The 14,922-nt window shown below is 58.2% G+C and overlaps 2 protein-coding genes across 3 annotated transcripts in view; both read right to left on the bottom strand.

The window, feature by feature from the left end:
* Positions 1-10,101, bottom strand: LOC144722263 (rho GTPase-activating protein 18-like). Its single transcript, XM_078600357.1, has 11 exons — positions 10,057-10,101; positions 9,343-9,508; positions 9,015-9,106; positions 8,312-8,389; positions 7,656-7,815; positions 7,232-7,314; positions 6,594-6,800; positions 5,850-6,008; positions 5,441-5,568; positions 4,433-4,500; positions 1-3,384 (listed from the first exon to the last, which is right to left on the bottom strand). The coding sequence occupies exons 1-11, from the start codon at positions 10,099-10,101 to the stop codon at positions 3,281-3,283; spliced, it is 1,290 nt and encodes a 429-aa protein (XP_078456483.1). The 3' UTR covers positions 1-3,280.
* LOC144722416 (uncharacterized) overlaps positions 10,082-14,922 on the bottom strand; it is an 18,888-nt gene continuing 14,047 nt past the window's right edge. For both annotated transcript variants that reach the window (XM_078600662.1, XM_078600663.1), the window contains exons 3-6: positions 11,708-12,459; positions 11,234-11,547; positions 10,757-10,883; positions 10,082-10,219 (exon numbers count right to left, since the gene is read on the bottom strand). In XM_078600662.1, the coding sequence (XP_078456788.1) occupies positions 10,173-10,219; positions 10,757-10,883; positions 11,234-11,547; positions 11,708-12,459 (1,240 nt within the window). In that variant the 3' untranslated portion in view covers positions 10,082-10,172. The remainder of the gene's footprint in view (positions 10,220-10,756; positions 10,884-11,233; positions 11,548-11,707; positions 12,460-14,922) is intronic.

Below are 14,922 nucleotides of genomic sequence, written 5' to 3' on the forward strand. Positions count from 1 at the left end.
TAAGCACGTTCTTGGCTTTTATTGTCCAAAATCACGACCTCTCCGCGTTACAAAATATAATAACATTCACCGAGACGACGCGTGTGATCGTTAATACGGAATAGACAGCGATATGTTCACACGACGCGTCACCAACACTGTAAGACGAGCACTGAGCTGCTGGGGGTCGTGATGGGCTACCGCATTCTCTCGATTAGGAGACGGACGCACTCTATGTTAGAGCAAAAGTCGGGCGATCGTGTCTGTAATCTGGAGAATGCGGCAAATCAGAAGATCAGCGAAGCTCACAGGGAGAGGGTCAGGGGAGAGGAGTAGAGAGAGCGAGCACGGGTAACGAGGTGGATCAGAGGGGAGCCAGAGCGATCAGGAGCTGAGGAAGGGGATCGGCAGACAATACGGGGAAACAAAGGGAATCGGAGAGATCGGTGGACAAGTCGAGAGAGCAGGGGGCTCTGAGAACAACCACCACGGGTACCGGGGAGGGATCGGAGACCTGGAGAGACCAGAAACCTGGGGGGGGGGGTCGCTTGGGACGTCAGGGCGCCTCTCACGCGTCCCGCACGACGAGGGGTGCAGTGCCCACTCCACTGCTAGCGTGACTACGCAGGGACACGCAGCCCTGGCCACGCCTGACCCGGCCGGCCTTTGGGCTGGGGTCAGGGTTAGGGCCCGGGTCACAGTGACGAAGCCGAAGCCGCGGAGATGACGAGACTTAATTCTACACATCAGCATCACGATCATCACGATCATCATCACGATCATCACGATCATCACGATCATCACGATCATCATCATCACGATCATCATCATCACGATCATCATCATCATCATCACGATCATCATCATCACGATCATCACGATCATCACGATCATCACCATCATCATCATCATCACGATCATCACGATCATCATCATCACGATCATCACGATCATCACGATCATCACGATCATCATCATCATCACGATCATCACGATCATCATCATCACGATCATCATCATCATCATCACGATCATCATCATCATCACGACCATCATCTCTAGAACGGTCTGAAGCTAAAGTGCGGAAATCTCTCCTCTCTCTTCATGGGTGGGGGGAGGAAGTCGGGGCGTGGACGGTGGAGAAAGTGGGGGTGCATGGTGGGGGGGGGGGTACGTGGTGGGGGGTAATAGGTGGTCGTGGGGGGGGGTGAGACCATAGCAGCGAAATCCATGGCAAACGAGCCTGGTGGAGATGATGACGATGATCGCGTGTTCGCCAGGAGTCTCGAAACTCAAGCCAGGAGGGTCCTGCCAAGTCCATGATGCTCCCGTGCACAATGATTTGCACCTCCGATGAGCACGGTTGGCTACGTTCAACATATGTACACACATTGTTGATGCGACTGCTGTTGATGATGATGCTGCTGCTACTTATTATGATCACTTCTTCTTTCGTATGGCTGATGAAGATGCAGCTTCAACTACAATTTCACATTCAGCTGGTCGAGCCAGATAAAGGCGTCAGATTATAATCACCGATGATGATTTTGCTCGTGATTATGCTGCTGCTGCTGCGGATGATTATTCCTTAATGATACCACTGGCGATGATGGTGACAATGACAATAATGGGACTTCATAAAAGCTTACGGCTGCTGGGCTGGTGGGGCGAGGTAATGCGTGGGGTTCGCGAGGTCGAGGAGTCAAGGTCAGGGCAAGCATCAGGGTCACGGTGTCACCAGCTCGCTGCGTCCCAGACGCGCCGCACACGAAGTGCTGGCGGGCGGGGGAGACGCGTGAAGGTTGGCGAGGACCCACGCTTTGCCCCACCACAGAGCGAGTCACAGATGCGGTGGTCATACCCATTGCACGCAGGCCACGTGGAGAGGGACACGTGGTCTTAATATGTATGCACTGCACATATATACCTCCTTTATATTCCAGATATACGATATATACTATGTAAATGTAGGTTATTTATATAGATATTTTTTAAAATTATAACATACTAATATATTCGCATTGTATCATAGCTCTTAATATTGCATGAGTGTATGTGTGTCCGTGAATATGTGTGTGTATGTGTGGCTGTATATGTGGGGCGTGGTGGAGCAGTGATTAGCGCACTGCGCTACAAACTCGGAAACCCGGGTCAGGGCTAACGTCAGTGTCGACTGATATCCGAAGCAGTCCTGGGTCCCTCCCATAGGTCCACTTAGCTGTGGAGACAAAGGCGGCCGGGCAAGGAGCTGCCCACACCAGCCGCCATAGGTGCTCGCAAACAGCATTGCCCCAAACAGCCTGTGCAGGCTACTCGGGAAGTCTTTGTGTGTCTGTGCGTGTGTGTGTGTCTGTGCGTGTCTGTGTGTGTCTGTGTGTGTCTGTGTGTGTGTGTGTCTGTGCGTGTGTGTGTGTCTGTGCGTGTCTGTGTGTGTGTCTGTGTGTGTCTGTGTGTGTCTGTGTGTGTGCGTGTCTGTGTGTGCGTGTGTCTGTGCGTGTGTCTGTGCGTGTGTCTGTGCGTGTGTCTGTGCGTGTGATAGTGTAGCGGTTAGCGCGCTGCGCTATGAACCCCCCCAACGACCCGGGTTCGATTCCCGCTCACGGCCAACACCAGTGACGATTATCTGAACCGGTCCTGGGCCTCAAATGAGTACCTGGTGCGGTGTGTAAACATCGCTACTGGGGAGACAAAGGCGGTCGGGCGTGGTGTTGTCCACCCACCCCCTCGTGTACCTTTCCGGCCTTCATAGGTGCTCGCTAACAGCACTTGCCCCTACAGTCTATCAAGGCTATACGGGGGATCTTTGTGCGTGTCTTTGTACACGTGGTGTGTGGATATACTTTGGGCAGCGCACTGCGCTCTGAACCCGGTCACCTGAGTTCGATTCCTGGCGACATCAGTGAGAACAGGTGATCTGAACACGTGATCTGAACCTGTGCTGGCCTTCATCCAGATCGGCTCGGCCTGAAGTGTTGGTGGCAACACTCCGCCCCGTGTCACCCCGACCTTCATAGCTGCTCGCTAGCTGTCCGCGAGGCTCCGTCGAGAATTGTAGTCTCTGTGCCGCACACACACGCAGCTCTTTGTCACTGCTGGGTGACGGCCTCCCCACGCATTGCAGCTCGTGAGGGTTGTCTGACCAGATGTCAACACGTTGGTCAGTTCGGGTTGGGGAGCAGAGAAGCGCAGGGTAACAATGGATGTCACTGCACTGCCACCCAATTCTCGGTATAAGCAGAGGTCTGGGTTCAATCGCAACGTCCCTTGGGCTCCAGTCCGACCCGGTGCGATCTGAGCCGCGCTAGGCTGAGACCCGCTTCAGTCGGCGCTTGACGATCCATTCCGCGTTCCTGTTCACGGCGCACAGCTCCATCATGCGCGCCCCGTTGTCCAGAATCCGCTCGTCTGGGGGGACACGAACAGCGGTGACGCGCCGGCGAGACGTGGACACGAGAGACGTGGACACGAGACGTGGACACGAGACGTGGACACGAGACGTGGACACGAGAGACGTGGACACGAGACGTGGACACGAGAGACGTGGACACGAGAGACGTGGACACGAGAGACGTGGACACGAGACGTGGACACGAGAGACGTGGACACGAGAGACGTGGACACGAGACGTGGACACGAGACGTGGACACGAGAGACGTGGACACGAGACGTGGACACGAGACGTGGGCACGAGAGACGTGGACACGAGAGACGTGGACACGAGACGTGGACACGAGAGGCGTGGACACGAGAGGCGTGGACACGAGGCGTGGACACGAGACGTGGACACGAGACGTGGACACGAGACGTGGACACGAGACGTGGACACGAGACGTGGACACGAGACGTGGACACGAGACGTGGACACGAGACGTGGACACGAGAGCACATGGGCTGCTGCTCGCGCTTGTGGTGAGCACCTCCACGTGGAGGGTTCATGCCACGGCAACGATGTGGGGGGGTGAGGGGGGTGGGGGCGGGTGGGGGGGTGAGGGAGATGGGGGGGGGGGTGAGGGAGGTGGGGGGGGTGAGGGAGGTGGGGAGGGTGAGGGAGGTGGGGGGAGGTGGGGGGGGGGGGGTGGGGGTGGGAGGGTGGGGGAGGTGGGGGGGGGTGGGAGGGTGAGGGTGAGGGAGGTGGGGGGAGGTGGGGGGTGGGGGGAGGTGGGGAGGTGGGAGTAGGTGGGGGGGGGGGTAGAGCGGCCGAGAGGCCCAACCCGGGAAGCGACGGCGTGGACCACGATGAGCAGAAAGCGTTCGGCCTCTCCTCCCGTAAGAGACCAGGGTCGCAGTAACGGGGGGAGGGGGGGTCACGGTAACGAGGGGGTCACGGTGGAGGGGGGGGGGGGTCACGGTAACGAGGGGTGGTCATGGTAATGATGGGGTCACGGTAATGGGGGGGTCACGGTAACGAGGGGGTCCATGGCCCACAGGCTCCCTGCCGCGAGGCTCCACTCACCGATGTTTCCCTTCGTCTCGCAGAGGCAGCACTCGTCGAGGAACGAGCTCTTGAAGCGCAGCTCTCCCCTAGGGGGGGACCAGAGAGCGCAGCGTCATCATCAGACACTATACATGATCATCATCATCGTCATCATCAGACACTATACATAATCATCATCGTCATCATCATCGTCATCATCATCGTCATCATCAGACACTATACATGATCGTCATCATCAGACACTATACATAATCATCATCGTCATCATCATCGTCATCATCATCGTCATCATCAGACACTATACATGATCATCATCGTCATCATCAGACACTATACATAATTATCATTGTCATCATCAGACACTATACATAATCATCATCGTCATCATCATCGTCATCATCATCGTCATCATCAGACACTATACATGATCCACATCGTCATCATCAGACACTATACATGATCATCATTGTCATCATTAGACACTATACATCATCATCATCATCGTCATCATCAGACACTATACATAATCATCATCGTCATGGCACACACGATCCATCATCATATTGGATGATGATGATGATGATAATGCACCTCTGATTAGCACAGTTGGCTCTGATGGTGGGAAAGATGTCAACATATTCGAGAGACCCACAGAAGCAATAACCCGGCAACTGTTTCTGAGAACCTGTCACGTGACCTCTGTTCCACACAAACAGGGGCTGAGACTCTCCCATGCTATTTGCATGACAGTCAGCCCAAGATATTTCATTGTCAGAGCTGGAAATTCGTCAAACGCAGAGCAAATTCAAAGTAACCAGTGTTGTTTGTACCATCGACCATTTTAATCACGGACAGACGCGCAAAGAGACGCGGAGACAAGACGCGGAGACAAGATGTGGAGACAAGATGTGGAGACAAGATGTGGAGACAAGATGTGGAGACAAGACAGAGGGGGAGAGAACCATCCATGGGCCCCCGATGAGCTGCACCACATCACGCCCCCCCCCCCCCCCCCCCCCCCCCCACCTGTGGCGCAGGACGTGCTGCTCGAAGCAGACGAGGACGTCGCCCGCCGTGGTGCCGCGGACCAGGTCCACGGGCAGGTCGGGCACGCGGAGCCACTCGTCGCCTCTCACCGAGATCACGCCGCTCGGCTGCTCGCGCGACACGTCACACCGTCGGCGTCATCAGAAGCAGCGGCATCATCAGCAGCATCAGAAGCATCAATCATCAGCAGCAGTATAAGTAACAGCAGCAGCAGCACCATCAGTAGCATCAGCAGCAGCATCATCACCAGGATCAGCATCATCATCAGCAGCATCAGCATCAGCAGCATCATCATCACATCAGTAGCAGCAGCATAAGCAGCAGCATAAGCAGCAGCATAAGCATCGTCATCAGCATCATCATCATCAGCAGCAGTGCCGCCTCCCACCTGTGCAGGATCGGTCCGTGGTGCTGCTCCCTCTCGCCCCCCCTGGATGCGTCTCAGGAACCTGAGCCCCCCCCCCGCGTTGGCCCCGCGCTCCTTCTGACGGTGCCGCTGTCTCAGCTCGTTCTGCTCCCTCACCTGGCGCAGCAGGAACGCGGGGACCTGGAGGGGGGGGGGGGCGAGGGGGAATGGGTGTTCAATGGAAAATTACTCCAGTAGCAGCCCTGTATCTGCGTAATGCTTCTGTAACTCATCGTTATTATTGTAACTTTGGTCAGTCTAAAAATAAACTGCCCGAGTCAGCTCGCCTCGCAGGGAATTTATGATCGAACATGTTTCGTGCAATATCTTCGCTTTCCCATGCGGCAGAGCAGTTGTTTCTGAGCCCCTTTCTATTCGCTACATCGCTGTACTCTATTGAGATTTGCCTTCGTCACCCACGCAGGAGTGCACACGCTGAGCAACACGTGAACACACGCACACACAACGTACATCTTCACAAAGACAAAAACGCCCCCTATAGCCTTTAACAGACTGTTGGAGCAAGTGCTGTTGGCGAGAACCTGATAGTTGCCAACACCACGCCCGGCCGCCTTTATCTCCCCAAGTGGCGACATTTACCAACCGCAACAGGTACGTATTTGAAGCTGAGTCGACCTAGGGGAGGCCCACGACCGGCTCAGATAACCATCACCGCCCGCACCAACACACACACAGAGACCCTCCCTCCCGCGGCCGCAGGCGCACCGTCCAGATGATGTGGCGGTAGTGCACGAGGAAGGCCACCACGTCGGCCGTGTCGGCGTGCGCCTGCATCTGCGCCCACTCCCGGCTCACGCCGCGCAGCCCCTTGGGCATGAAGAGGTTGGGGGCCACGATCTTGGCGACGTTGCCCAGCCCCATGCGGTTCTGCTGCTCCTGCGACACCACCTTGCCCAGCAGCAGCAGCAGCGCCTGCGTGGGGCGGGTCGGGGGGGATGGAGGAATCAGGGCAGAGGTTTTAGACCATTTATCGATATGTTCATGATCTGAGGGTTTGCGTTTACTTGTTCATCGTCATAAACAGGATGTAGGAGACGGGAGGGCTGGAGGTGTTCCGAGTGAACCTGGGAGAGGCGCAGGCGTTGGACCTGCCACCAAATCTTCCGAAGTCATCAGATCTTGCAAGCTCAGCGGGAGTAGTGCCTGGCTAGCCGTGGCCGGGAATCGAACTCGGGTCACCGGGTTTGTAGCTCATCGCGCTAGCCGCCATGCCCCCCCCCACACACACCTCGACTGTTCCCCCCCCCCCCCACGTTGCCCAACCAGACCCTGGTCACAAACCCCAACCGTGACCCCGAACCCACCGACCCCAGGTCCCCCGCACCGTCACCCACGGCCCCCACCTCCAGCGTGTCCCTGTTGGCGTCGGGCAGCAGCAGCACGAGCAGGTTGAGCGCCTGGATTCTCTGTCTCGTCGAGTTGATTTCTGGTGAGGACGGTGGGAGGGAGAGGTGAGCGGTTGGGGTGAGCGACATCACACCGATGATTGGTCCGTATTGAACGTGCCCCAGTGTGCACGTATAGCCGCGTGAATGTGCATGCACACATGCATGGACGGGTGTATATGCACGTATGTGTACACACGTGTGCGTGTGTGTACATGTGTGCAGGTGCGGTCACACGCACTGATGACGGCGGCGAAGGTGATTACGTGCGTGCGTGTGTACGTGTGTGTGTGCGCGTACACGTGTGTGTCCACGTGTGTGTGTGCGTGTACACGTGTGTGTCCACGTGTGTGTGTGCGCGTACACGTGTGTGTTCACGCACTGGTGACGGTGGCGAAGGCGATCATGTACTCCACGGTGAGCAGTGGGGTCGGCAGCTCCCGCACGAACATCTTCAGCAGCACCGCTGCATCCGCAGAGCTCAGCTGCCCCCACGCGAACGAGTCCCGCGTCAGAGGATTGTCCAACTGCTTGCGCGCAGCCTGGGGTCACGGGGGGGTCACGGGGGGGTCACGGGAGCGTTGGGGGTCAAGGGAGAACAGGAGGATGGACAGCCATGATGATGATGATCGTGGTGGTAGTGTCGGTGCTGCTGGTGGTAGTGAGGATGGCAATGATGAGGACTGCAGTGATGATGATAATTATTGTATAGATGTTGCTGTGTAACAATGATAATGACGTTGATCGTGGTCATCATGACAACAACGATGATCGTGGCAGTGGTGGTGGTGATTGTAATTGTGGTGATGCCAATCATCACCAATCGTGGTGGTGGTAATGGGGGTAACGATAACGATCGTAAGCGATGATGTGATAATGATGACGTTGATCGTTGACGATGATTACAGAATGATAATGACGATGACTGTCATGGTGACCGTGGTGATGACTGTGGTGACGACGATGATCGTGGTGGCCATGATGCCAATGATGAGCACGATGATGCCCCCCACCCACCCCCTCATCCCCGTCGCTCACCTTCACCCTCGCCGCGTTGCCCGACACGCGCAGGATCCCGTCCTGGTCGAGTCCCTGCTTCTCCAGGTGCTGGATCAGCTGTGAGAGCAGCGCGGTCACACGGGGTCACACGGGGTCAACCCTAGCCCGACCTCCACACACGGGCGCAAGCAATTGCCCAAGCTCTGAGGTTTGCCAGTAGGGGGTGATGGTCCCTTTGCATTAAGTTTTCTGTAATCTTAGTTGAGTAATTTGTGGTGATTTTTATATATTCGGAAAAATGTGAACCATGAGACTGCCTAGCAACAATGACCGACTCTTGCGGAATACGTCACGGGCTCTTTAACGCCCGCGGTGAGGCAGACGGTCCCCACTCGGAACGCTCTGTAAATGTGCCTGTGGGCGCGGCTTCACCAGAATGTCTGCGTCGTTGTCATCGTCATCGGCCACGATCAATCCACTGCTGGGTGATGGCCTCCCCAAGCCGTCGCCACCTCTCACGACCCCGCGAAGCTACAACCCACCCGGCACCAGCGCACGAGCTGACCTCTTCGCTCCATCTCCCCGTTGGACGCCCTCTTGGGTTCATTCCTCCCCTTGGCACACACTCTATCCCCTTTCTTTAGACAATCGATCAGTATCCCTTCCTGGGCGCACCTTGTGAACGTGCCTGTGGGTATGGTTCCTCCAGGGCGCCGGAGTGCAGTGTGAGTAGTGTGCTCACCTGCTCCAGGATTCGCGGCACGCAGATTCCTTCCTCTCTCCTCCGGTCCTGCTCCAGGAGCTCGCCGAGGGGCACCCCGAACACGGCTTGGTCTGTGGGAGAGACGGCACCGTAGACGTGGTCAATAGCAACAGAAACGACGCTTGTGCCAGGCTAGGTGCACCCCACACCCTGCACCCCACACCCTGTGCCTCACACCCTGCCACCCCACACCCTGCACCCACACCATGCCACCCCACACCATGCCACTGGCACCCTTCACCGGCACCCTTCACCCTGCAGCCGCACCCTGCCACCCCACACCCTGCAGCCACACCATGCCACCCACCTCCGTGCTTGGCCTTGGCCGCCCTGCACCGCTTGAGCTGCAGGCTGAGGCTGTCGAACAGCGCCGTGAGCTCGATGAGCGCCACGCGCCGCATGCGCGTGAGGTCGCGTGGGGAGAGCGCGTCCGGGCGCGTGGCGCCCAGCCAGTCCTGGCTCAGGCAGAACTCCTGCACAGCGGCGGACAGCGGGGGGGGGGGGGGGGGGAGTCGATGGGGGGGAGCAGGAAGTGGAGGAGGTCCATCATATTACTGTTTCCATAATCGCCCAGGATGGGTCATCATCGCCATCGCGATCATCATCATCAAGGGGCTGGTTTACGGCCAGCTACAACCAGCACTACCGAAGTGGTGGTAGTCTTAGTGGTGGATGAGGGTCTCGAATTCTCAGAGCTTGGGGAAAAGAGATGATGGTGATGGGAGGAGGAGGAGGAAGGAAGGGAATTCCAAAGCGGAGCAGTGCGAGGGAAGATGCAGAGAGAGAAGAGTTTTGACCTGCAGTGTCGTGAGTGGGTGGGTGAGGGGGTGAGTGAGTGGGTGAGTAATTGGGTGAGTGGGTGAGTGAGTGGGTGGGTGAGGCGGTGAGTGGGTGAGTGAGTGGGTGAAGGGGTGAGTGAGTGGGTGGGTGGGTGAGTGGGTGAGTGAGTGAATGCGTGGGTGAGTGAATGAGTGAGTGAGTCCTCAACATCGGTGGATTGGGGGGGGGTGGGGGCTCGTACGGGCAGCCTGGTGTCCGGGGTGAGTTCTGGGGGGGGGGCCGTCATGGGGGGCATTCCCCTGCTCCGAGTAGGCGATGTCCGTGCGGAAGAGGCCGAGGTCGGGGGCCCTGCGGAGTTCACGCCTCTCGGGCGGGGGGGGGCCGCTCCGAGCCGGCCTGGCGCTCTGCGGCAGAGACGGCCGCATCACCGTGGTTACGCGTTGCAACTCATCACCGTGGTTACGCATTGCAACTCATCTGTTGTGGCCTGTTGTGGTGGTGGTTGTTGTGGGGGTGGTTGTTGTGGTTGTTGTGGTGGTGGTTGTTGTGGTGGTGGTTGTTGTGATTGTTGTGGTGGTGGTGGTGGTGGTTGTGGTGGTGGTTGTTGTGGTTGTTGTGGTGGTTGTGGTGGTTGTTGTGGTGGTGGTGGTTGCTGCGGTTGTTGTGGTTGTGGTGGTGGTTGTGGTTGTTGTGGTTGTTGTGGTGGTTGTGGTGGTTGTTGTGGTTGTTGTGGTGGTGGTTGTGGTGGTGGTTGTTGTGGTTGTTGTGGTGGTGGTTGTGGTTGTTGTGATGGTGGTGGTGGTGGTGGTGGTTGTTGTGGTGGTGGTTGTGGTGGTGGTTGTTGTGGTTGTTGTGGTGGTGGTTGTGGTTGTTGTGATGGTGGTGGTGGTTGTGGTGGTGGTTGTTGTGGTGGTGGTGGTGGTTGCTGTGGCTCCGGGCACCTTCCGCGTCCTTGACGCTGTAGTGCGACGCGCGCGGCTTGAAAGCGCTCAGCATTCCCGACGGGCTCACAATGGCCAGCTCGGGCATCGTGAGGGGGTTCCTCTCCTGGGGATCAGAGGTCATCGCCTGGGGGCACGGGGTCAGCAGAGGAAGAAGGGGGGTGAGGATAGGTGTGTGTGTACAGCCCAGTGACCCGAGTTTGATTCCCATTCACGGCCAACACCAGTGACGATTATCTAAACCGGTCCTGCCCCCCCTAGGTCGACTCAGCCTCAAATGAGTACTCGGTGCGATGTGTAAACATCGTCACTGGGGAGACAAGCGCGGCCGGGCGTGGTGCTGGCCACCCACCCCCTCGTGTGCCGTGCCGGCCTTCACCGGTGCTACCCGCTAGCAGCGCTTGCCCCCACAGTCTGTCGAGGCTCCAGGGTCCGGGGCGGGGGCAGGGGGGGGGCATCTTTGTTGGTGCCGCCCACCTCGACGGCGCTCAGGAACACGTCCCGCACGTCCCGCGGGCCCTTCTTGTCGGGCGCCCGGGTCGACTGCGTGAAGTTGTTCATGCGCTTCTGCACGGTGATCCTCTGCGCCACGCTCAGGGTGGACATCAGCTCCTCGGGGTGCGACACCTCGTCCTCGTCCGATTCCACCGGCCCCAGCTCGTCCCCGGCGGCGCCGTCGCCGCCACCGCCGTCGCCCGCTCCGGTCCGGTCCTTGCGGCTCGACCCCCGCGGCCGCTCCCCCTGGGTCAGGAATCCGGTCTCCTTCAGCCAGTCGGCCTCCTGCTCGTTCTCTGGATGGTGCAAAGACAAAGATTAGGCATGTCGTCTTAAATGGGCTGTCGAGGCCCACGGTGGGCCCACGGTGGGCCCACGGTGGGCCCACGAGGGCCCACGAGGGCCCACGTTGATTCGACCCTCCTGCGGCCCTCGAGCTCCGCCACCCAATCTCACCGTCCGGCGTCTTGATCTCCACCAACGGGAAATCCTCGCTGCCGCGCCGGATCTTGTTCACCTCGCGCTGGAAGAGGTCCTCCTGCGAGTCGTCGAGCGACTCCTGTGAGGCCCATGACTCGAGGCCCGACGTTTCGCTGCTCTGGCTCAGGCTGAGGCTGGGTGACGGCCTCCTCCTTCCGCCGTCACTGCCACTGCCCACGCTGGCGCTCAGGTCCAGTGATGAGCCGGCTCCTCCTCCGTTCTTCCGCATCATCTTCAACGACGACATCTTCATCATCGTCGTCATCATCATCGTCCCGTTCTTCTGGCTGTCCAAGTCGCCCTTCTCCTCGTCCTCCGCAACAGAGGGTGCCCGGTCCGGCTCGCCGGGGTCTTCCCCGGGGGCCCTCAATGATCTGGGAGCCGACTCGGGGGACGCGATGCACAGGTCGATGATGTCGTCGTTGTAGTCGGCGTCGTAGAGTCCTCGCGGGGACGAGACTCCGGAATCCGGGGTAGGGTCCCCGTTGGAGTCGGCTTTCTCTGAAGAGGAGAAGGAGGAGCGGTTCGTGGTGGCCGCGTGCGGCGAGGCGGAGTAGCCATTGGTGGCCAAATGGGAGATCGGGGGACCCCGGAACAGGAGGTTGAGAGTCGGGGTCCGACGGAATCCGGATAAGGGGGCCCCCTCATTGGGGGACTGCGACACGCGACCCGGAGCAACGGAGAGCCGGCGGACGGGGGCACGCTCAGCGGAATTGTGAGCGTCACTCCTGCGTGAAATCAGAATCATTTTCATTGTCATCATCATCATTGTGATCATCATGTGCAGAACTGGCAACATCGCTGTCATCATTTTCTTCATATCATCAGCAGCATCATTGTCATCATAAGCATTAGCAGTAATACCACCACCACCACTATCATCAGCAGCCTTATCATCATTAGTAGCAGCAGCATCAGCAGCAGCACACTGTGGAATGTTGTGTGTGCAGTGCATTGTGTGCCCTGTCAATCCCCCAATGCTTAGAGCATCGTGAGGATGTCCATCGCCGCGCGTTCCGCTCGGAGGCTTTTCCGCAGGAGGCCGCCCCATTCGCCGCTGGAGAACAGCGCGCTCTCTGTCTCGCTATTATCGTCCATCGGGGGTTCCTACGCGACAGCGAGTCCCAACATCACCCCTCGTGTCTACGGTGCACGATGGGGGGGGGGGGGGGGGGTTCTTTCGCGGTTGTGCCGCGAAGCTTCTTCAGAAACTGGAGACTGCTCCCTCCGGCACGCGGAGTGAAATGTCAGAGTTGCCGAACAACACGCGGCCCGGAGCCGAACACGCAGCGGACAGCCGCGACGTCACGGCAGCTGTGACGTCACGGCAGCAGTGACGTCACAGCAGCCACGTGCACGAGTCATGAGGCCAGAGCGTGGCGCGCGTGGCGGAGCGCAGACGTCCTCGGGAGGAGGGGGGGACCAAGCAAGGGAAGTCGGGAAAATAAGTGACTGACCCGCTCACTTACACACTCACACACACACAATCACTTACACACTCACTCACTTACACACTCACTCATTCACCCACTCACCCAGCGACTCAACTCATCCACTCAATTACACACTCACCCATTCACTTACACACTCACACACTCATCTACTCACTCACACAATCATACACCCAACCACTTACTACTTCACCCGCCCACCCACCCACTCGCCCACCCGCCCACCCACCCGCCCACCCACTCGAACACCCACCCACCCACTCGCCCGCCCACCCACCCACTCGCTCGCCCACCCACTCGCCCGCCCCACCCACTCGCTCGCCCACCCACCCACTCGCTCGCCCACCCACCCACTCGCTCGCCCACCCACCCACTCGCTCGCCCACCCACTCGCCCGCCCACCCACTCGCTCGCCCACCCACCCACTCGCTCGCCCACCCACCCACTCGCTCGCCCACCCACCCACTCGCCCACCCACCCACCCACTCGCCCGCCCACCCACTCGCTCGCCCACCCACCCACTCGCTCGCCCACCCACCCACTCGCTCGCCCACCCACCCACTCGCTCGCCCACCCACCCACTCGCTCGCCCACCCACTCGCCCGCCCACCCACTCGCTCGCCCACCCACCCACTCGCTCGCCCACCCACCCACTCGCTCGCCCACCCACCCACTAACTCAGCCGGTCACGCCGCGCTTCATGGACAGCGGAGCGAGTGCGACGTGAAGGAGATGCACTCCAGTGACGTCACCGCAAGCCTCACTGATCGCTTTCATCAAAAAACAACCAGCAGGGACCATCAGCATTACCATCATCCACGACACGCGGCGATTGCGCAAGCGGCCGTGGCATGCTGATGAGTGATAAGATCTCAAAACTTGTGCACTTTTTTACATCTCATTGCGTCCGTCACTGAAAGTTCGTCTATTCCACAATCATTGCTCCGTACCTTCCAAGTGGTGGCTCCATTATTCACGGTGGCTCGGAGATGTTAACTACCTCGCCTGGTATACAGGAGTTCGTCTTGTCGATCCCGACCCTGACGCCTGCTGCTGTATATTTGGAGTTGTGTTTTTCTCTCCCCGGGATCGCATGGATTTTTATCCGGCTTTTCCCTCCACATTTAGAAACATGCGTTGAGATTATCTGGCTGCTATGAATTTCCACATGGGAAGCCACTTCGTTGAGCTATAATATGTGGGCAGGTCGCTTCTGAAGTAAAGCTAAATAGCTCAGGGGTGCCTTTACCTAGAAAAATATGTTTTCATAGTTTTAGTTTATGATCGATCCCCGAGGCATAAAGAGCTCTTGGGGTGTTATTGAACTCTCGTCACGTCGTGTAATCACCGTCATCGCAATCGCACCTCCGGCTGACGTCACGAAACGCGTTCCAATCATTCCGCCGTGAGCCCGAGAACGATAAGTTCTGTCGTGGTGTATAGTTAAACAAAACCCCCGTCCGCGAAGACGCACGGCTCGGTCTCTTGACCGAGCGAGTGGACGGAAATGTTTGAATGGAATTGGGAGAAAAACAGAAGCTAACAGCTCAGCGCCCACCGCCTCACTGCCATCTGCGAGTCGCAAAAAAAGACAGCCGACAAACGGGCAGAGCGTGCGTGAAAGCGCGTGTGGATTTAGCAACAGGGCTTGTTTCAGTTGTCGGCCCGAAACAATAACACGGCCGCACACGTTCAGCGCTGTCGAGTTGGTGGCTTAAACAATGCGGAGATCATTGCGCA

The sequence above is a fragment of the Lampetra planeri genome, chromosome 14, assembly GCF_965212315.1.
Source record: "Lampetra planeri chromosome 14, kcLamPlan1.2.h2, whole genome shotgun sequence".
In the NCBI taxonomy this organism is placed as follows: Eukaryota; Metazoa; Chordata; class Hyperoartia; order Petromyzontiformes; family Petromyzontidae; genus Lampetra; species Lampetra planeri.

Coding starts and splice junctions, on each gene's coding strand:
- LOC144722263 (XM_078600357.1), bottom strand. CDS start 10,101: ATGACGGCCCCCCCCCCAGAACTCACCCCGGACACCAGGCTGCCC. Junction 5,569..5,849: donor CACGGACCGATCCTGCACAG/GTGGGAGGCGGC, acceptor TCGCGCGAGCAG/CCGAGCGGCGTGATCTCGGT. Junction 3,385..4,432: donor CGAGACGAAGGGAAACATCG/GTGAGTGGAGCC, acceptor GTGTCCCCCCAG/ACGAGCGGATTCTGGACAAC.